The 21,867-nt window shown below is 49.7% G+C and overlaps 5 protein-coding genes across 5 annotated transcripts; 3 read left to right on the forward strand and 2 right to left on the reverse strand.

Moving 5' to 3' along the window:
- Positions 1-418: 418 nt before the first annotated feature.
- On the forward strand, positions 419-2,504 carry TRUGW13939_05854 (uncharacterized protein; the record flags this gene model as incomplete). Its single annotated transcript, XM_035489012.1, has 4 exons — positions 419-1,350; positions 1,414-1,780; positions 1,842-2,285; positions 2,379-2,504. 4 exons carry the CDS (start codon positions 419-421, stop codon positions 2,502-2,504), a joined length of 1,869 nt encoding a protein of 622 aa, XP_035344905.1.
- A 750-nt stretch (positions 2,505-3,254) lies between these two features.
- TRUGW13939_05855 (uncharacterized protein) lies at positions 3,255-8,607 on the reverse strand (the record flags this gene model as incomplete). Its single annotated transcript, XM_035489013.1, has 6 exons — positions 3,255-3,419; positions 3,474-3,600; positions 3,668-3,814; positions 5,148-8,026; positions 8,129-8,329; positions 8,389-8,607. 6 exons carry the CDS (start codon positions 8,605-8,607, stop codon positions 3,255-3,257), a joined length of 3,738 nt encoding a protein of 1,245 aa, XP_035344906.1.
- A 679-nt stretch (positions 8,608-9,286) lies between these two features.
- On the forward strand, positions 9,287-11,689 carry TRUGW13939_05856 (uncharacterized protein; the record flags this gene model as incomplete). The annotated part of the gene is made up of 5 exons (XM_035489014.1): positions 9,287-9,354; positions 9,413-9,545; positions 9,607-9,888; positions 9,943-10,723; positions 10,776-11,689. The coding sequence occupies 5 exons, from the start codon at positions 9,287-9,289 to the stop codon at positions 11,687-11,689; spliced, it is 2,178 nt and encodes a 725-aa protein (XP_035344907.1).
- Positions 11,690-12,616: 927 nt separating this feature from the next.
- Positions 12,617-14,662, forward strand: TRUGW13939_05857 (uncharacterized protein; the record flags this gene model as incomplete). The annotated part of the gene is made up of 1 exon (XM_035489015.1): positions 12,617-14,662. One exon carries the CDS (start codon positions 12,617-12,619, stop codon positions 14,660-14,662), a length of 2,046 nt encoding a protein of 681 aa, XP_035344908.1.
- A 724-nt stretch (positions 14,663-15,386) lies between these two features.
- Positions 15,387-20,389, reverse strand: TRUGW13939_05858 (uncharacterized protein; the record flags this gene model as incomplete). The annotated part of the gene is made up of 3 exons (XM_035489016.1): positions 15,387-17,085; positions 17,137-17,254; positions 17,308-20,389. 3 exons carry the CDS (start codon positions 20,387-20,389, stop codon positions 15,387-15,389), a joined length of 4,899 nt encoding a protein of 1,632 aa, XP_035344909.1.
- Positions 20,390-21,867: the final 1,478 nt, after the last annotated feature.

A 21,867-nucleotide genomic window follows, 5' to 3' on the forward strand; every position in this document is an offset into this window, starting at 1 on the left:
ATTTGGTTGATATACTTTAAGCCTTTACCTAAATAGGCATGCTTCTCGGTTTCCACTTTATATGCCGATCTTACATCCTTTCGGGTTAGAACTATGCTTTAGCGCTACTTTAGCGTCTCGAAGTATATATATATACATGGATGGATCTTTTTCGAAAAACGATAGTGTCTAAAATAACTCAGCTGAATTAATATTCACTAGTACATCTCTATATATATGAGTGAGGTCCGCCTGCTTTACGTCGGGTTTTCAAATGTTCAGCTGAACAATATTTGAAGAGTCAAGGGTCGCTCTGACCACTTATATATCCTGGGGCTGCCTTTGATTTTGTTTATTATTATCTGATTGAAATCCACTCAATTCTGTCATCATTCACACACACACACACCGAGACCCTTTCCACATTTAACCCAAAACAATGTTGGGCAGTGGCGGACGTGGACGTGGGCGCGGAAATGGAGGACCTATCGGCCTGCTGATTTCCGGCGTCACTTCGGGCGTTGGCCTCGTGAGCGAAGTGAAAGCATACAAAAAAGCGAAAAAAGAAGCCCTCAAAGAGCACGAAGAACATGGAGACCGCGAGGAAGCGCACTCCTCCAACGACTACTCTCGACATGTCAGTCGCTCTCGGTCTCCCAGGCCCTTGGCAGACGACAACCATCAACAACGAGACATTGGATTGCACGAGCTCCACGGTTCATTACCAGAGAACACGACCCCATATTCTAGTGAAGCTCCGCCTTCATACGATCCATCTCATCACGGAGAGGAGGATGGCTATTTCGGCAATGAGAAGATAAGCACCTACCCAGACGAGAGAGGTAATCTCGGGGCCGAGAGCAGCAACACAAGTCTTCGCGACGCAGAGCACAGCTTGAACCTAGCGCAAGATGCCATCGAGCGAACATGGCAACTTGAAGAGGCTCAAGAAGCCGCCGTCGAACAGCTTGAAAAGACCAAGGCACGCAAAAGCAAACAAGGTGTGGCCAATCCAGACAAAGTCATTGCTGCTTTCTTAGAGCGTGTGCAGCCTCATGGAATTGAATCTATGAATTATCGACCAGGCAAGCTCACGCATCCCGTTGCGATCCCGCAGCGGCGTCCCAAGAGCAAGGATCGTGGCTTCGTTGGCGCCTATGCGCCGGAGCTGGAAAACGTGGGCATCGATCAAAAGTCATGGCTGGATTTTCTCGAGACGCTCAACGAAGCCAGTCTCGCCAATCCGTGGATAAACGCTATTAACTTGGCAGGCCTTGCTGCTTCGCCGCTGCCAATTTTTGCTTCGCAGGCAATTTCAATAGCCCTGTTGGTTGCTACCAGTATTGCTATTGAGGTGCAGACTCGGTATCGGTAAGACACCCCTACCATACCACCCAAGAAATGGAGAACATACTAATGACTAAATAATAATAGACAAAATCATGCTCTCGATAGATTGAACAAAGAATACTTCCGTCCCCGTGGGCTTTACTGTCTCGTGATGACATGGAACCCCACGAAATTCAACGATAAAACCGTCGCCAATATCAACTCGATTATTCAAAACAATATCAACGGCAATTCTGACGGCCGCATGTCTCATAAGTTCCAGGCCTCCAATGGCATCACAAATGGTGTCACTAATGGACTAGAGACCATGGAGACCGCAGAACTCATATTCCCGGAACTGGACCTCATTAGTAAGGCGACCACGGGAGACCAGAAGGGCTTTAAAAAGAAGCTTGGCCGCGGCAAGGCGTTTGTTGATGATTATATGGATCGGAGGGCGCAGGCTAAGTTTGTTAGTAACACCTTAACCCTAATAAACCCCCTTAGGTTGATGGGGACTAACTCTTTGACAGGCTGCCGCGAATCCTGGTGGTCCTCTAATGCCACAGGGGAAACCAACGTTCAGCTCCAAATACGCCGATCCAACACATAACAACAATCCGTTAGCAAACAACAGCATGATGGGCGGTCCCCTGGGTGGCGGTTTCGGCGGCTTCGGTGGACGAGGCCGTGGCGGTGGTGGACTCCTAGGGCTGGTTGGGTCATTAGGCCAACAACAGCAACAGCCAAATCGATACGATAATCAGCTTGTGAATAACATGCAGTACGAACAGGACATGCGGTATGGAGGCGGTCCAAACTCGGGCTATTATGATCGGCGCGGTTTCAATCAGTATCAGCAACAAGGGTCCATGTCTCTGGAGCAGGAACAGGAGTCCCTCAAACAACTGAACCAACAGCAAATAACCGAAGAGTATTTCAAACGGGGGGCTAAGCTGACAAACTTGTTTGGCTCGGTACGTCACACACCCACAATCCATTTATTCATACACCATTCTTTCATCTGGTCCTTGTATATTTACTTGATTGGTATACTGACAACTGCACAGAAAGTACTCTACCTGATGGTCGTCAACATGCCCACCGAGCAAGAGATGGAAGAAGCTCATCAAATAACTAATCAATGGGATGTTCAAGGTAACCCTGAGCAGTACGCGACGACGTATAATTACTAGGTTGAATACGGAGTAGCGAGCATATGTCTTAAAGCATATCAATATAATGTCAATATAATTTTAGGTATAAGGGTTGATGAATCTCGAGTGCTGCGAATAGGTTTTCTTTAGTGGTTAACATACTGGGGACATTTATCGATTGATTTATATGTATATATTTTTGGTTTAAAAAAGAAGAACATACCCATGTCCACATTGGAATTGGGTTTTTGGCTCTACAATGCTTTAAATGTTAACCACGACACGGCAAAACACCACAAACTTAGATAACGATGACTAGTACATCCAGATGTCATGACTTAAACGCTGTCAGCTAATTTTAGCACATCGCATACGTATGTATGTATAACTGACAAACATTCGGTTTTAATGTGGGGAAATACTCTTTCTATCATCAAAGGATGTATACTCAAAAAAAAAAATTAAATTCTAGAAGCAAACGGCAATTCTTGCCATTGATTAAACATAACGCAAATAGTTATCTAGCAACGGAGGGAAAGAGAAAAAAATCCAACAAAGAATAAAATAAAAAATAAAAAAAGCCGGAGCGTTCCCATGTCATATACGACGATGAGCAAGGTCACATGATAGCCAACAAACCGAGGTCGCTCTGATAGTAGAGCGACGGCTGCACGCATAAGCCCCGGGAATCTACAACGAATAGAACATCAACAATAAAGGGCGAAATAGACATTCATATTTGGACCGAGGCTTGAATAATAATAAAAAAAAACTTTATCAACATGTTTATTACTGGGTCTCGGTTTGCAGTTGCAGGTATTGGTAGGCAGCGTAGGCGGCAGCGGCGCCGATCAGGACGATGGCATACAGACCAACACCACCGCTACCGGAGCCGGAGGATCCGGGCGAGGAAGAGTCTGAGGTCGAGATGGCTCGGGGGGCAGGGTCGCCAGGCTATATAATTGTGATTAGACCGGGGCAACAGAAAAAAAAAAGGATTCAATATACCAGTCTCTTGAGGGTGCCAATCTTCAGGGTATCGAGAATCTCGCGGGCCTCGTCGCTGTGGCCGACATCCTCAAAGGCCTCGGAGGCATCTTGGCCGGCGACATCGAGAAGGACTTCCTCACCACCGCTACATAGACAGTTAGTTACTGTGCACCGGATGTATTTTGCTGCTGCTGCTGCTGTTTCAAACGTACGGGTGCTCATCGACGAACGAGGTGACGTTGTAGACGCCTTCGTTGACTACGATGTGGAGGTCCTTCTTGGTCTTGTGGGCCGAGACCTCGGCGTATGTGAATTCCTTGTCGGCCATGGTGAATAGAAGAGGGAGGGAGTAGATGAGTCTGTGATGAGCAGGTCAGTCAGATCAGGTCAGTCGGGAACTCAATAGCCGGCAACGCGCAGGCAGAAAGAACAGTGCTAAGAAAAAGCACGCTCTGGAAGAGGAAGTACCTGCCAGAGATAAGAATGCAAATGAAATATAAAATAACTTACAGAGAGGACAAGCAGGGCAGAGATGGAAACGGGGTGAGAGAAGTGTCCGGAGAAATGGCCAGCGCGGGAGAGAAAGAGCGACAGAAAGATTGTTGGGATGTAGGCGCGCTAGGCCCGATCGAGCAGGTGGGCTCGGGCGGTCAGGAACCCAGCTTTAAATCGGCCCGCGGCCATTGGCTGCCATTATTATCTACAATCTTTTATTTTATTGCTTGCTTTACTTTTTGTCTGTTTTTTTACGACGATATTGAGAATGATACCGTAGATTTCTTGCATATTCCCGGCTTGAGACGTTAGGGTTTGCCTCCACCCCGGCACGTCCAACGGCATCTCACCTGCCCCACAGCCAATCAGCGCGTGTGCATTGTCAATATACGCCTGGAAGCTTTTGGGCCATTAACCGATTACCGAATTGCGGCATTGAGTGCGGAATTGACATATTTACTAAGTAACTAATACTTTGCTACTGGGATATTCTTGCTAATAAATGTTTGTCGGCGGAATCATGGAGGGACAGCTGATTGCCCCCGATCGGCTTCGGCGCCTTTGGGCTCTAGAACAATCTATACAGAAGTGAGCTGTATGTAATCTTAGGTGTGACCCCACGGTCGCCGAAGCCAGGGCTATCGAATAAATACATAAAAATGAGAAGAATAAAATAGAGCATAATAAACAACATCAGATTTATTGACAAGAAAACAAGGAAATAATGTCACTTTGCATATAGTAGAGAAAATAATATTGGCTATCAATTGATATTAATATGTAGTTTCTGATAGTGGACATCAGCGTCGGCCGCAGTGGGGATTCTAATAATATGCATGTGAATAGTTTCAAATAAAAACCCAACATTGAATATCTGAGCAACGTAACTATTTGGTATATATATTGCACCTCATTTTCTTAGATATATATTCTTAGCGTAATCATGGTATCGTAACATCTATACATAACCGTCACCGCGCCACCTCTTGTCAATATACACATGGCACTGGCAAACTGGTCCGAGAGGGAAAAAAAAAAAAAAAACCAGAAAGAAATGAATCTCGCAATGCAAGTTGGGTATGAATGCGTGCTGATTCTTTCGCTAACCAAAAAAAAAGCGATCCAAAAGAAGGGGGGAAACCCTTCAACAAATATGTAATTCAAAGACCAAACCGAAAACGTTCGTCCCTCCCTCACTTAGCGGGGACACGCTCATAAAATACAATGTACGCCTGTTCGTTTTGAAGCCGATCCGATGGTCGCAGGTCTCGCGGGTTGAAATCGGCCACGCGCTCATCGTCGAACCGACGCCAGCATTGACGCTGTGCATCTCGTACCATCGAGATATAGTGCCCTCCGCTCAGCGTCGAGCCCAGGTGTCGTAAAACCGCGTATGCATCGTACGTGAACGGCGGAATCGTGGGCGAAAGGGACGGCGGCGCTGCAGCAGCTGCATTTGATGCGTTTGCATTTTCCCCATTCACCGCTGGATAAGGGATCACGAAATTGTCCATGCGAAGTCCATGCAATGGGAATTCAACGCGAGTGTGAATCTTGCGTGCCGATTGCGTCTTGGACGCCGAGAACCGTTTGAAGTGGACGACTAGAATCTGGGGAGCTCGAGTGATGATGATTTGTTTCGTTGCCACCCGCTCGCATTTGCAATATGGGCATTTCCAAACCTCGTCACCACTCAGCATCTCTTCTTTGCAGTAGCTCTGCAAGCATTGGTAGATATCCCCTGTCCCCGTCGGCGGTATTTCCACGCTGATGCTATAAAATGCCTCGTACGTTGTCGACGTACGGTGACATGTCGTACACCGTAGACGACTGGCATGTTGCCCAGCAAATAATGAAGATATAAACGATTCTTCGCGATGACAGTATCGATCCCACTCAATCCTCGATACTTTAGGCACTGGCATCTTTTCTCGCTGCATCTCCTCCTCGAAAGTCAAAGGCCGCAGCTGGTTTCGTTGCCAATTGACGTTGAGATCTTCATGTAGGCAATCAACAGCAAAGTCAAAAAACTCTTTTGCATCTTGTTGCCGGTCAATTGCCCACTCCCGGTTCAATCGACCACAAAAATTGCGGTATGAGGTCGGCACAATGACTTCGACATCGTTTTTCCACAGCGATCGAATCAGGTTGGCATAGAGGCCAGGCATTACTCCCTGTGATCCTTTCCAGTTCTTTTGGACATAGTACCGGTACCGATCATCGATAAAAAATTTGCTCATTACTGTCGTCGCACTCAAGCACTGCAACGTGGAATTCATGTAGCACGTCACTCCGAAATTGGTAAGTCCAGTTCGTGGCATTTTGAGCCGTGTCATCAGAGAGCTTGATGTGTATAGCGCCGTCTTGCTTGCAGAGTTTTGACGAGCAAGAGGTGGCTGTATCTGGCGACCATCTGAGAGTCCTCCATAATTCGGCCGCGGCAGTGCTGGCGGGGGTCGTGATGGTGCTAGTGGAACAGGAGCTGCGTAATTTGGCATTGCCGGCATGGCCACTCGGGGCTCTGGAGCAACCATCGATTGTTGGATAGCCTGGGGCTCAGGAAATCGTCGTAGAAAATCTTCATAAGTGTGTACAAATGGCGATGGCGGCTCCTGTGCATTGGCTTCGTCTTCAGGCTCCTCTGTTATCGTCCCTTCTTCATCTTCGTAAGTGTGGGCCATGACCTCCTCCTTTTTGGCTCGTTCCATCCATGCTGTAAGCTCTTCGGAATTCAAAGGCTTAAACTCGCGTAGTCGTCTTTTCCGGATCTCCAAGCTCGAATTAGCACTTGCCGTCGGAACCCTTCCGAGAGGTCGTCCAGGTTTCTGCACAGGCCGTTTGGCCTGTATAGATCCCATTATCGCTGCCGTAGAAGACGTTGCCAGTGACTGGGAGCCAACTAAATCCACCCAAGCGTCGAGTCCACCTATCAACATAGCTGGTGGTCTGCCGTCCTTCAAAGGCTTGTATGCATTGAATTCATACAGCGTGTCATAAAGCGCTCTTAAGTGAGGAGCGGATGTTCCAACCGGCGATCCCGCGAGATAACTGACCGAGTCTGTACCTTGGTCGTAATACACCACGAGATCGAATTCATTTCGTCGTTCAAATAAGGATAGCTCGTTATCTGGCGAAACAACCAGCCGTTCTTCCAGCTCTTCTGCCGACATATTCTCTTTTAATACCACTGGCTCGATGCATAAAATAGACCTAGCGTAAATATGTCCGCTGTCATAGAGTTCACGAGGACGCGCGTCTATGACCAAGACATTGTACTTGCGCATATAATCAAGTAATTGCTGCGCTCGGATAGTTGTGTTGAATGGCAGCTCATTCGAGCTACTCTTATTTTCGTGTGCAAGATGAACCCCGTTAGGCGTGCGGGACCGGTATGGATTGTCGTCTTCGGAACGCCTGGGACTACTTAATCGTGATCCAACAATTTGAGCATACTTCGACGGTGTCGCCCGAGAGCTTTCGCTTGAAGTTCGCGGGGGGTTAGACGGCGGCGGTTGAGACGGCACCGACCATATCGGACTGTAAGTTGGGCTTGGTGCTCTGGGGAGCGAAACAGTGTTGACATTCAACGGTTTTTTTGGAGGAACAGATATATGTTGAGGTGTCCCTATCGCGCGTGGACCGAATGGCCGTGAGGCACCTGAACCGAAGGAAGTGCCTGTTAGGCTTTGCACTGAACTCGACGAAGAAGGACGATAATCGGAAAGTGTCTCGGCCGGTGGTGATGCCGCTAAAGTAGAATTGACATAGCCTGAGGAATGTTGTCCATTAGACGGAGAACTTTGTGTAGTTTGCAATCGAGCAAAACGTTGGGCAAGCAAATCCTCTGCAGCAGATCTTGTCCCGTTTTGTTTTCCAACCCCATTGTATTGCTGCGATGCCCCGTTCGATTGGAAGTCCGCCGGGCTAGGCATCCTGAGGGGGGCACTTTGCTGGTGACTTGGTGCCCTTTGTATATCCATAGAAGGAGATCCTTGTGGCCGTATCTGAGTTGCCAGATTATCTTCGAGAATTTGCTCTTTAATCGCATCCATGGTAGACTGTTTCTGACTGATTGACTAGGTGGAATTCTGGGTTAGTACATACGAAGGGGTCTCGAAAATGGGCATAACAAGGAGAGGATATGTATGAGTTGGATAAATCAGAAGGATATGACTTACCATCATGAGATTCGAGAACTGATGGTACCATTCTGGATGATGAACGGGAAGCAACCGATAGTCTACATGCCGAGGAATGGTATTCACGATAATTTCAGATGCGCGGAGGTATTGGACATAGGCCGTTCCAAGGTCTCCTTGATTAACGAATGATTGACATTTTTGTAGGGCTTCGGACGCAGTCGCGAGAAGATGGTTGATCTGTTCGTATTAGCACCAGAACGATTACTTGTCCCGCATAGCAAAGGGTGTGTCATTACCGGGCTCCGTTCATCGACTTCCAGACGTGCAGCTTGATCTTGGAGATCCTTTATATACGGATACCGCGCTCGCCTGTCCCCAGAAGCGGGTGAAGCTGTGCCATATGGGCCAGTCCAACTTGACCGTCCTCCGGGGAGCTGCATCCCACCGACGTCTCCCCCTCGAATGCCTGACGTCGGGCCGGGGGCGCTGGGAAAGGCCGTTGTACTGGGAGACATTATCTCAACAGCCTGTGCCGGGCATGGTCTGAAGCCCGCGTCGGCGAGGTAGAAGCGAGAGATGATACCTCCAAGGCGACAGGATTATTATCGTTGGCTGTCAGTTCGCCCCTCACTGTTCAGGCACAACCATCGAGGACACGTGATGGGGACGACACGCAATGGGCAACACGACGCAACGCAAAAGATAGTTCAAAGGAGAGAAAATTCGACGGATGCTCAATCAGTGGGATATCGGAGCGAGATGTAGAAAAGAATGCTTGTTAAGAGATGTGTTTCCATGGAATGGACAGTGGCCTCGTTGTTTGGCGCGGACATAACGGCTGCCGCTCACCGCCCTGGATGATGACGCCACCCATTTGCGGGCGCTTCGCGCTAACCCAGTCGGGCCTTGTTTGTGCCGCAGTCAGCAGCGATACGTGCCGCATTATCTCAAAGGTACCTTCGACTTGCCATCGCCACCTTCACCACCCAAGGTTTACTACAAGGTCGCAGGCGGCAGCAATACTATCGTGACAACAGGCTTCCTCCAATACAGTCTTGTGCATATTACCTGTTCATCCTGACACTCGACCGACGCCCGAACTGCCTGCGCTTGTCGCATAACGTCATTGGCTTCACGAAGCCCATCTTTGCACTCGAGATCCAGCTTCTGGAGCTATAGCCAACTGCTTTCACGATGGCAGGCTGGTTCTCATCTACCTCTCCGCTCGATGAGCAGATCGAAAAGGCGACCTCATCGTCCCTGTAAGCTAGCATGCTGCTGATGGCTTTTGGCGGATGCCTTGTCTAATGCTCGTTCTAGGGAGGACATCGCCCTTAACTTAGAGATATCCGATCTCGTTCGCTCGAAAAGCGTACAGCCCCGAGATGCAATGAAAGCTCTAAAACGACGCCTCGAGAACAAGAACCCAAATATACAGCTTGCTACTTTGAAGGTTCGCCACCCGAGTCGTCTCTCCTTGCCGCCTGACTGTGTGTTCCTAACAAGTGTTTTAGCTGACAGATACCTGTGTCAAAAATGGAGGATCCCATTTCCTCGCCGAAATTGCATCTCGCGAATTCATGGATAATCTCGTATCCCTTTTGAAGTCTGAAGGAGTTCCGCTCAACCACGAAGTGAACCAAAAAATGCTGGAGTTGATACAAAACTGGGCCCTGGCCGCGCAGGGTAGGTTGGAGCTGATTTATCTTGGAGAGACATACCGAAAGCTACAGAACGAGGGGTTCCACTTCCCGCCCAAAACCGAGGTGACGAGCAGTATGTTGGACAGCAGTGCGGTGAGTTTTCAGTCCGGATGGATCAGTATCAAGCATGCTAATCTAGCAATGTAGCCGCCAGAGTGGATTGACTCGGACGTTTGTATGCGCTGTCGAACAGCGTTTACTTTTACGAATAGAAAGCACCATTGCCGCAACTGTGGTAACGTCTTCGATGCCCAGTGTTCTAGCAAGACTATACCTCTACCTCATCTTGGAATCCTGCAGCCAGTCAGGGTCGACGACGGATGCTACGCTAAACTTACATCTAGGAACTTTCCGTCGACCGGCCTTTCGGAACGCTCGGCTTTCAAGAATACTTCAATCACAAAGGCAGCTTCATCTATGGAACCACGAAGCGCTCGGGTGGATTCATCATTTGACGATGACTTGCGCCGGGCGTTGCAATTGAGCTTAGAAGAGTCAGAGGGTCGCGGTAACTCTGGATACACGCCACAACCGACTCAACCGACTCAACCAGTCCCTGCACAAACCACGAAACCAGACATAAACAATGCTGAGGAGGAAGATGCCGATTTGAAGGCCGCTATCGAGGCGTCATTAAGAGATATGGAAGAGCAAAAGCAAAAACATACAGCGACATTGAAAAGCTCAGCTGTAGCAGAAAGACGCAGTGAAAATACCGTCAACGCGACTGTTTTGCCGAAAAATTCATATGAGCTTAGCCCCGTGGAAGCCGAGAATATCAATTTATTTGCCACCCTTGTTGACCGTCTTCAACACCAGCCCCCTGGAACTATTCTACGCGAACCACAAATACAGGAACTTTACGACAGCATAGGATCTCTACGGCCGAAACTGGCGCGTTCATATGGCGAAACAATGAGTAAACATGGTAAGATGAAGTGTCCTTCAATACAGTGGGTTGGTGTTAACGGCAAATCTAGATGCTCTTCTCGATCTACATGCAAAGCTTTCCTCGGTAGTACGATACTATGACCGGATGCTCGAAGAGCGCTTATCAAGCGCATACTCGCAACATAATATTGGCCCCTACGGCTCGGCACCCCCTGGTCGACAGCCATACAGTAATTATCCACCATTAGGTCAGAATCCACCAGATGGTAGAGGAGCTGCGGAAAACTTTTATTTATCAAACGCTGCTCCCGACCAATTCAACCCTACCTTCCAACCACAACAGCCGCAACACACTGGTGCCAGTTACGGCGCTGGTACTCCAGCTCCCGGGGTAGGAAGCCCTAGTCCGTACCCAACGCTGAACCCTGCTGGGGAAGCGCCGCCGAATCAAGGATGGAATCAGAATAACCCTCAGGCTTTCCGCCCTCCCTCGGTAGCCGATTCTGTCTCATACGCAGGACAGTATGGGGTACCCCCCGCAGCTGTAGGTGCCTACCCTAGCCATGGGCCAGCTCAAGAATCTGGCCAAGTTGGCTCAGCGCCGTCGAGAGAAAGTGAAACGCCGTATCAGCCGTCACCTATAGCGAGACGTGATTCCCAATTCCAACAGACAGCGACTGGTCCTGGTCCTTATTCCTCACCGCAGCAATATGCACCAACGGGCGAGCCACCACAACCAGGCTACCAGCACCAGGATGCTGCTTCAGCTTATCAACAAAGTCATGAACCTCCTATCTCGCAATTCTCGCAGCAGTCCTCGCATAGTTATTCTCAACCTCCGCCGCCTGTCGCTTCAACCCAACCTCTTACGTCTCCTCCAGTTAATGGCCCTTATACAGGATATGCAGGCCCACAAGTACCTACCGCCTATCCAACACACACGCAGTTCCAAGAACCTGCGCCACCTAAGCCGATTGTGGAGGAGAGTTTGATTGATCTCTGATTTTGTCTAGCCAATATTAGCCACCTGTTCTCGGCTCTGCCAGTTTGGATTCCCTCTTCTGTTTTTGCTTCCCCAATCTCCCTTCGCCCGAACATCTTACGATACCAATCAGCATCTATAGCATATCGGTATTTGGTGATATGGCACGGCGCTGTGCCATACCGAGCCTTTCTTATTATACAAGAGCTCTTCGTTCGTTTTTCGCGTATAGGGAAAGCATAACGCCCATGTACAGTACGATGGTAGCGATCTATATCAATTTACTGCTTGAATGCCATAAATTCCAGCCGCATGCGAGAGACGTAGACGGTAGACAGTAGACTCAAGTAGGGCTCGGTCCAGGTCACGCGCCGCCGCCTTCTCCGGTGACTTCATTATGCCAAGCCCCACCGGTTTCCTCCTTCCCTTTCTCCGCCGCCCAGGTCGCTCACTCCTCCTTCACAACATCTCTCGTGTCAGCGACTAATCACCTCCAACTGCGCTTTTTCTTCGCCTTGATCTGGTCACCTTTGCGGCGTTATCCGTGCTCATCTCACGAGGGTCGCAACCAGGCGTGCTTACTGCGTACATACACCACTGCAGATGCAGTAAAAGTCCGCCCAAATCGGCCAAGGCCGGCCTCCGGCCCACCAATTGCCTTGCACCAATTTCGCTATCTTGCAGGACGTCAATCCTGATCGATCAATCATCGTCGTTGGTATCAATCTTGCGGGCTAACCCCGCCATTTCTCGATTCAAGCTACCTCGCGTTACACGTAACCCGGCTCCAACTGGTATTCATGGTTGTCGGGACGTCTGTGCCGTGAAAGCTGGAAGGCGTGTGTGTGTTGGTTGGCGCTCCTTGGAGACAGGGTCGATCGATCCCCTTGCGCTGCCACCTTCGTTTCTTTCTTTTTTTTACTTTCCCTCACACCCACCTCAGTCGGCATGTCACCAGCGAGCAACAATAATACCACGTCCCCGGCAAAGCGCCCTGGTCTCGGCCGCCGTTCCGTGTCCTCCCACGCGGTCATCTCGACACGTACGTCGCCAGCCAATGCGACAGATGCGATCGAACCGCCCAAAGCGGCGACTGGCCACAAAACTCGCGCCCACGTCGTGGGTGGTGGTGGTCATCGCGCTCACGGACGTAACCCTTCATTCGGTAAAAATCTGAATAAGCTGCAGAGGTTGCATAGTGCCCAAAATGTCCAGTTGCTCACCGAAAGTGCGACGATCGGCACAGGTGTTCGTCACCACCAACGCAAAAAATCCGCTCCTGTGACACCTGCGGAAAGTCCTCGGAATTCAGGCGCGCATATCCGTTGGGACGAGACGAACGCATCTTTGGGCGATCGCAAAGCCAACGCCGCCTCGATACGAAAGAACTTTTCCACCCCCTCTCTCCATCGTCCTCCCTCAGGTGTTCTCACGAAGAAATCGCTCGTCACAGATCGGCCTCAGTCAGCAAAAGGACGGCCTAAAAAATCGGTTGGCTTTGAGCTGGCCGGCGCGTCTGACTCGGAAGCAGAGTGGGAAGAAGACAGTACTCAATCACCAGAGAGCACGAGACGTGGATCGGTCGCGCCATCCGCCAGAGACAGCGCCGAGAATAGCCAGGTATTGGTTGACCCGTTAATATTCGTGAAGCGTCCGTATCCCCAGATACAAGCACGCAGTCTGCCCGAGTCTATCATTAGCACCTTCCCTCGAGATAAGGAGAGTCTAGAGAATGAGGATTCAGAAAGTGCGCGTCAGTCCTCGGTCTCTTCGAATGAACAGATACAGCCGATGCATGCCCACGAACCAGACGGGATAGCGAGTCGTTTATTGAGTTCATCTCGAACATCCAAGGCCCCGCCTGCAATGTCTTCTATATCAGCTATCGGCACTGCGACAGCGGTGGACGCAGCCCGTCGGAACGAGTCCCTAACGAATCTAGCTTCCAGTCATGTCGCACCACGCCATGCCCCCTCTACATCGTTCACAGCTGAAACTCAGACAGCCCCTCGGGCTACTCCTCGGGCCACTCCTCAGGCTACATCGTCATCGATTGAAGGTGGCGTATCGCGCTTCATTACGAATGATCAAGCCGGGGCACACGCCGCTTCTCGAACGGATTCCGATCCCAATACACCGTCGTCATTTCTCCCACATTACCATCCACAAACCCCTCCTTCTCCCGGTCGCAATTCTTCGAAGAAAGCCAAGGCAACATCACCTCAACCGCGACCTCCGGGCGATGGTCCGCATTCTCGGACACAACAGAAATTGTGGCTACAGCGAACAGCTACCTTGACCACGTCGCCGCCCGATTCACATGGCTCGCCGGCCATTCCACCTTCCACTATTGATCCCGTTTTCATGGCTGCTTCGCATTCAAGGACGGGACAATATGAAAATGGCCGAGGAGCAGTGAATGGAAGCGTCCGTGTTGGTGCAACCCATGATAGCGAGGCCAAACATACCCGCAAAGCGTATGAGAAGACGTCTTCAGAGATTAACGTCGTTCGGCGCTTTCAGAATCCCACCAAAAATAGTTTCAGCCGGATACAACGTTTAGCAAATGACGTAGGACGCCCAAGCTCCAAGTCTGGGCCTAACAGCGACCTGGCCGGAAAGAGCGTCAAATCCGCGCCGTCATTGACAAATGGAAAATTCTTACAAACACCCCCAAACAGACGACAGCGTGCTCCAGTTGGAGACACTGACAACGGCACCGAGTCAGATAGTCGGCACGCAGCAGCAAAACCAGGCCGTGTATATTTCCAGGAACACGACGATGTGGTCAATATTGCCGACCCTGCGGAGCCGACGGATCGCCTAGCCATTGAAAATAACGTTGATCCACAGGGCCAGCGTTCTGCCCAGCATATAATCACGGCATCTATGAAATCTGGTGACCGAGACGGCGACGGCTACTTTGCTTCAGAGCAAGAAATGCTTCTCCGTAGGATATGGGAAAGCCGAGGAGAAATTGCCAGTCCTGGATAGCCGATATAAACTCTCTCATCGTTTTGGATGATTTAACATTTCACCACGGTTTTATTTTAATCGTGCCATACCAATTCCTACTATCATCCTCTCTCTATAGGCAACATTGACTTGGAAGTGCCTTCGCAAATATTACTCCCTCTCTCTTTGCATATTATACAACGGGGTTGGTAATATACATATTTGACTTGTTTCTTTTTCTCTCTTTACTGTGCCTAGCAGTTAATTTTTGCACATGGGATGGTTGTTCTGGTTTTCGTTCATTGCTGTCCTCTTTTTGTGATTCGGAACTCCAATTTATAATTATACCTGCATACGGCGTTTTTTGTTTTGTATGATTAGATTCATGATTTGCTTTGGCTTGTTCTTCTTTTTGCGTCAGACTTGTACTTGAACTTTTCCAAACAGGCTAATTACCTAATAGTCTAATACATACTATTGTTACCTTGACTAGACTGGATTTTTGACCTATGCAGCTGGATACAATGAACATTCTCAAGTGCTCCAAGTCATAGGATATTTATCATTGTTACATATAAATAGAATCAGTTAATCGAACCAACCGTTGAACAACTCTATTCAAGAAAGAGAGAAGGTATCATACAAAAACAAAAAAGTTTATATACATCTATTTCTAGAAAAATTTAGGAAAAAAATATAGAGAAATATATGGCGAGAGGAGAATATGTAGTTTTCTAACAACTCTGAACAGAAACGAAAACGTTCAAGTTTTTGAAAGTCTGGTGGAAGAAGATTGGGCTTTTGATTTCCTTGGCCGGCGATGACTTGGTTTTTCATTTGATGGAGCTCCCTGCTGGCCCTGACCTTGGGGCTGGGGTTGCTGGGGCTGTTTATTACCTGGGGCTTCTTTTTGCGGTTGTTGCTGCTGCTGCTGCTGCTGAGACTGCGGTTGTCCACGATTCTTGCGGCGCTGTCGACCTTTGCCCTCACGAGCAGCAGCAGTATTGCTACTATTACCGGTAGTAGTCGCAGCAGCATTGGCCTCGGCTTCCATCACCCGTCTACTTTCCTTGTCCCACCATTCCTGAAATTCCTGCTCGGCTTGAATGTCCTGTAGATTGTGCTTTGCCATTGCCGCCTCGCGGATCTCGTCCTTTTCGGCCTGTTGTTGAAGGAGAATTGAGGCTAGAGATGAGGAGGCTGCTTGTTGCTCGAGGGAGGAAGAAGCGGCGGCGCCAGAAACGGATCGTTTGGAATGTTTCGTGTGCCGGATTGATTGGATGATTGGCTGCGTGGTTGCGGGCGAGCTTGGACTGGGTGGTGGTATTGCTGCTGGCTTTTGTTTGTTGGTATTTCCTGCCGATGAAGATATAAGAGTAGTAGTAGTAGTAGTAGTAGTAGGTTGTGAGACGCTGCAGTTTTGTTTGATGTTTGATGGCCCAGACTCCGTTGGTGCCGGTTGAGGTGAGGCAGCACCCGACACGGTCTGTCGGAGGGTCATCGATGGCTTGCGGCTAATCTTTGCTTGACTACTGGGGCGAAGAGACGCCTGCGAACTTGGATCTTCTTTGATATCTCTCGAGGGTTTCTTGCCGATAGGCTGCCACGGCGATTGTCTTGCATCAGCTTCCCGTTGCTGTGCAGCCAACTGCTCTTGTACCTGTATCTGTTGTTGAAGCTTCTTCCTTTCTCGCTGTGACATCTTTTGAGAAAAGTTGTTATTGCTGCTTGGCTGAACACTAGTGTCTGAGCGGTTCGACATTCCAAGCGTCAGATTCGATATGCGAGACTGAGACGTTTCCGTCATGATGTCTTTGAGATCCCGTTTATTGCCAGAAACAACAGGGGACGCCCATGGTGCTCCGCGCGGGCTTGGTGAACCTAGAAGACTGCCGGCTTCGCCGCTGTCTATCGATCCAATTCTGTCATCTAGACTCATTGGATCACCCGGTGACTCGCCATGATTCAAGAACAATGAAGGAATATGCCCCTGACTCGAGGACAACGAAGGCCCTTGAGACATATCGCCCAAGTCATCGGGAATCGAGCTAAGCACAAAAGGCCTTCCCTTGCGTGTCGGGATGGGTGATGACATGGCAGTCTCGTCGTCCATCTGGAACATCAAATCGCCGGCCGACTGTTTAGCTTTGAGGGTTGGGGACAATGACTTGGTGGTCTCGCTAAACTGAAGTGCCTTGATTTTACGAGCCGATAGTGGTGCAGCAGCACTTATCCGTATCTTTTCGTCATATAGTTCGTCTTGGTCGAGACGCGAGCTTAATCTCATCGAATCAACCCGTCTTTGCTTGTCGACTTCAATCGTCGCGACGAGCTCTGGATACTTTTCCAATACAAAGTGCTCAGAGTTTCGCCCACGAGACACTGGATATCGAGCGAGCTGGTTCTCTTGACATACCGAGTCAAGTTCATCCATCAATTCGACTTCCAAATCACCGAGAAGCCTAAAGGAGTTAAAATGACCATATTTAGAAAGAGGGGAATCGGAAGCATACCTATTTTCCAACAAAGTCTCAAGGTTCAAACAGATATACTCGAGCGCAGCTTCCTTGAATTCGGTCACAGTACATGCTTCAACAGCATTGAGCAAGTGACAAACGTTGCGAGTATTCACTGATAATCAAGTCAGCCCTATAATCCCCACATGATTCTGTCAGCAAACATACCAAATTTCCCCAGCATTTTCTGGCATATCTGAGCCAAACGGTCAATCATAAGCTCATTTGCAGCAAACATCACGTCGAGAACCAAGTCAACAAAGTCGTCGATGCTGTCATATCTGACATCGGCGAAAAGCTCCTCTTCCTCGTCTCCATACAGATAGCGCAGAACAAAGTCAAACATATGAGAATCCATATCTTTGAGGTCAACCGTGATTACATCTTCATTCCGTCTTGAATCAAGCCACCTTCCGCCAGAGCGACCATAGAAAAGACCGTCGAAGAAAGGGCATCTTTGACATATCATTTCACTGTGTGCGTGGATTGTTGTGTCTTTCAACTGGATCGCAACGTCGCTATTCTCAAAAAAGCGCGGGTCCTTTAAAGCTCTTCTCATGTCAAAAGGCAACGTTCGACTAGGTTTAACCATGATGACGGCAGCTCGCTCCAGAGACTTGAGGTCTAATTGGGCGGCAATGCGCATGACTTCAGTTCGCACCTGTCGATACCTATACGCATTGACTGAATCGCGTCTAGCGTCACGCCATACGTCCAATGCACTATCGGTATAGACGAAAAACACAAGGTTCAAAAGTGTGAGGAAATCAAGTCCTTGGAAAGTGATTTGAGTATCTCCATTTTGATCGTACTCAATTGTCATGATGTCGAGAATCGTGTAAAATTTAACACGTCGAAATTCACTCAGCGCCGCCCGCAGGATAGAGCTGCGACCCGCCAGCACAAATTCATGCGCAGGTATCCGTGCATCAGACACCGTACTCTTAATCCAGACCACGCTGCTTGGTCTGACCAATGTGCTTGTTTGAAAAGTTGGCCGGAGTTCAGCTTCGATGTCAGACGACGAATAAATGGCCGCCTTGATCTCGGCTATCTGGTATTTGGTCGCCGTGGTGTCATCTGTCCCATGGTCCGCCAAATATTTGAATGGAAGAAGCTGGAACAAGTCATACCACAGGGAGGAAGGGGGAATTGTGACCTGCTCTTTTGTAACGTTGCAGTCTCTCTGGGAGGCTGCAAAGGCACCAAACGCGTTGCTCCTCACAGCCGTGACTCTAGATAGACCCGGAATCCTGACGAATTTGTAGTCTTTGGAACTGGATTCCTTGATTTTAGTTCTCTTTTCTTTCGTCCAAGCTGATCCAGAGGTCGTGCAAATAATAATAGACCCGTCTTGCCCGACATCAACGTCTGCGGCAGCCATGTGAGACTTCCTCACTGACCAAACACGCTCTGGTACTGTCAAGGAATTGCGAATCTTGGCCGGATTTGTTGTCGAAGAAGTAATGGATGCGTTTTCAGGTTTGCCATTCACTTGTACAGTGTACACTTCGCCAAATGTCGAAAGCGCACAGATTGTGTTTCTGCCTGAGGTGATTTTGACAATCCTGTTCGCTGCGTTCCCGTATCTTGTGGCTAGGAAGCTCTCTTTGATAAAATAGGAACTGAAGTCAAGGGGGAATGCCACTTTAGAATACCCATACTGGGTGAAAACCCATACCTCATGACTGTCCAGTAAAACGGCGGTAGCCCCGTCAATGGCCGAAACCATGCGGATTGGCGAGCTAAAAAGTGACACGCCAACACGGCGTGGGATTACCTGAACCTCAAGAGAGCGAGCATCAGAGTCGACTAACCCAAGCTGCCCCTCGTTTTTACCGAAGGTGTAGAGACCCGAGCTGCTGTAGACGACGGAATGAATGGCAGAGGCAGCGGCTCCAAGAATTACTTCACGTTTGAACGGATTGAATATTTGCCGCGGCGTGCTTTGGATTGGGACGTCGTTCTTGTTGCTAGTTCGTGGAAGGTTGTATCCCAGCTGGCCATATTTATTACTTCCCCAACTAAAGATCTCGCCTTCGTCAGAGATTGCAATCGAGTGGTCCTGGCCCAGCGCCACTGAGACCACCTTCTTCCCATCCAGGCCTCCGGTTTCTACACACACAAAATCGAATCTTGTTGCTTCGTCTCCAGTGCCTAGGCGGCCTCCAGGTCCAAAGCCGGACATGTGCAGATTCGATTCTGGATCAGTTGTCAAGATAGCGGTATGTAGTTTAGACATGTATATGTCCTGGAATACAATCGGTTTACTTTCTATCAGTGTCGGAAGATCACTTTGATAGCTAGAGTCCAAGCTGGAGCCCGGTTCCAGCTTTCCTGCGCGTTGGCGTGCTTCTTCTCTTTCACGATAAAAGCGTTGGAGTAAGTGACGTGGACGTTCCACGACGATTCGTTCCGGAAAGTGTCGGTCATCTTCATCACCCAGTCCTAGCGTCAAATTCTTGTTGCTACCGAATGTGAAAACCTCGTCAGCTAGCAGGTTGATGCGCGGTTTCAATATCGCCCCTGATATGAATTCATCTCCGGAGTCGTCCCCACCATACGTAGAGTTGTTGGCAGATGAAGGGGGGCTATCGGCACCTTCACCGGTTGGAAGTTGCAGTGGCTGCACATCCAAAGCGACAATCTGCTTGATGTCTCGATCAACGATGGTGGCACCGTAAACATCGAAAGGACTGTTTCCTTCACGATCCTTCATCTTGATCAAAGACGGGTGCAGCGAGTTGCTTGGTGCACTAAAATCGATTGCACCTCGCACATCTCTCATGATCAGAGCATGGGCGATGGAGGCATTCCCCGAATACAATGCCCTGTGCAGTGCTGTCCACCCACTCTCCACATCCTGCACATATATATCGACAAACGGAATCGCTAAAAGGGCGTTTGCAAAGTCGATGGCGGAGGGTTTTGTCGACGAGGAGACGAGATGCAGGATGGTCCGTCCATGCTGATCGCGAGCATTCACCTGGGCGCGAGACCATGGTGAAGGGGTACCGCGCAGGGACGAGCCCCGGTCCGGAAACGAAGTAGCTGGGGAGGTCCCGGCAGCCTTCTTGCCCCTGGAAGCCGGGTTTGGGGATGAGCCGAGCGAGGGACTGCCGCCTATCTTGGGTGCGACGCTTGCTCCGGCGGAACGTTGGCCAGTGGGCGCATTGCTGATGTTTGCCAGCAAGCGCTTGAAACTGTCCACATCATCCTGGAGAAAATATTTCAGCAGCGTGCTACTCATGTGTCACCGAGTTCTTGATCGGAAATATTTTATCTGCCGGAAGCGGAGTTCCTCGCTGTAATCACAAAGGACCACGGCGTATTTAAAGGAGCTCTTCGGGCCGGAGAAAGATTTCTGAGGGGGGAGGATGCGAAATGACAGGAAGAAGTGGTGTCAAATGTAGTCCTTCCAGCAGCTATATTGGTGGTTTGTTTTGCTTTGTTTTGTTTTTGCACGCTCGACGAGGTCGAAAAGGTGTATGTGGGGTGGCGACGTCAGCTATCGGCTGCGATGCGATGAGTCAGTTTTGCAGTGCGGTCGATCACGGAAGCGCGAGTTGTCGGGTTGATGATATAAAAACTGGACGGGATCGAGGGTTTCGAGCTGAAGCTTGTCGAGCGAGGGGATTATAAGATGAAGAAGGAAGCGAACAAGTTGTCCTGTCTTGTCTTCGGCGCGCGAGGAAGACACGATGTTATCGGGATCGCGGGCAGCCAATCAAGGCAGGCACACCCCCCGGGGAGACTCGATGACAGGCGAACCATGATTAAACATTGTATTGTTTAATATCACGCCGTCCTCACTACTCCGTACTGTATCTTGGAATATGTACTACCTGTTGCCAACCCCGCAGTCACACCGTCCCCAGACTGTGTGTGCTCGCTTTGTTCGCTCCGTCGCTGTCCCGATTCTCTCGCACAGGCCAGTCAGTTTCATGTGCATCTGGGCCGGTTCGCAATAGTCCCCCGACGACTATTTGTCAATTGCAAGCGTCGTCGGCACGATTGGGCAATGGGCGCGCATATAAAGGGTGATACTATAAGCTTGTGATGGATCGTCTAGGCTACAACAAGGCTTAACGAGGCGGCCACTTGCGTGCTACTTCTGCAAACGGACAAGGCATCCGTGGGCGAATCGCCGGCGCATCGCTGTTGGTCGACAAAGAGACACAGCCTGATGATACGTAAGTCTCATCCACAGAGCCTCCACATGACAGCAGCACATTACATTGACTGTGCAACTGGACCGACTCTTCTCGGGGCGCAAACGAAGACAAGCTAGCCGAAGACTGGCAGTATTGTTTATTACGTGGCGAGAACGAACGCGACTAGTGACCATGCTGCTGGTATCATACTCCAAGATCACTGGGATAAGAAGAAGAAGGCATGAGTGATGATAGTGGACTAGTGTTGATGAGGTGATAACAATGGCGAGATCATAGATGATCGCCCTGGGCTGAATCGGCGTGACCATACCGGGTATTTTTCAGCGAAGAGAACCGGGCTAGCCGGGTGGTGCCTGCGTCTGGCGGCCGCTGGCTGGTCGACAGTGCCGCCGCCCCACCCACGCTTGCCCGTTCTGGGGCCGCGATCACTGGATTACAGCCCGGTGACGGTAATTATTGATAACGAACGCTATCGCCAGGTCTCCACCCGCCACAGCTCTCTTCTCTCTCTTCTTCTCCTCCTTCCTCACACACACTCTCTCTCCTCCCCCTC

This window comes from Talaromyces rugulosus, chromosome III (genome assembly GCF_013368755.1).
Source record: "Talaromyces rugulosus chromosome III, complete sequence".
NCBI lineage: Eukaryota > Fungi > Ascomycota > Eurotiomycetes > Eurotiales > Trichocomaceae > Talaromyces > Talaromyces rugulosus.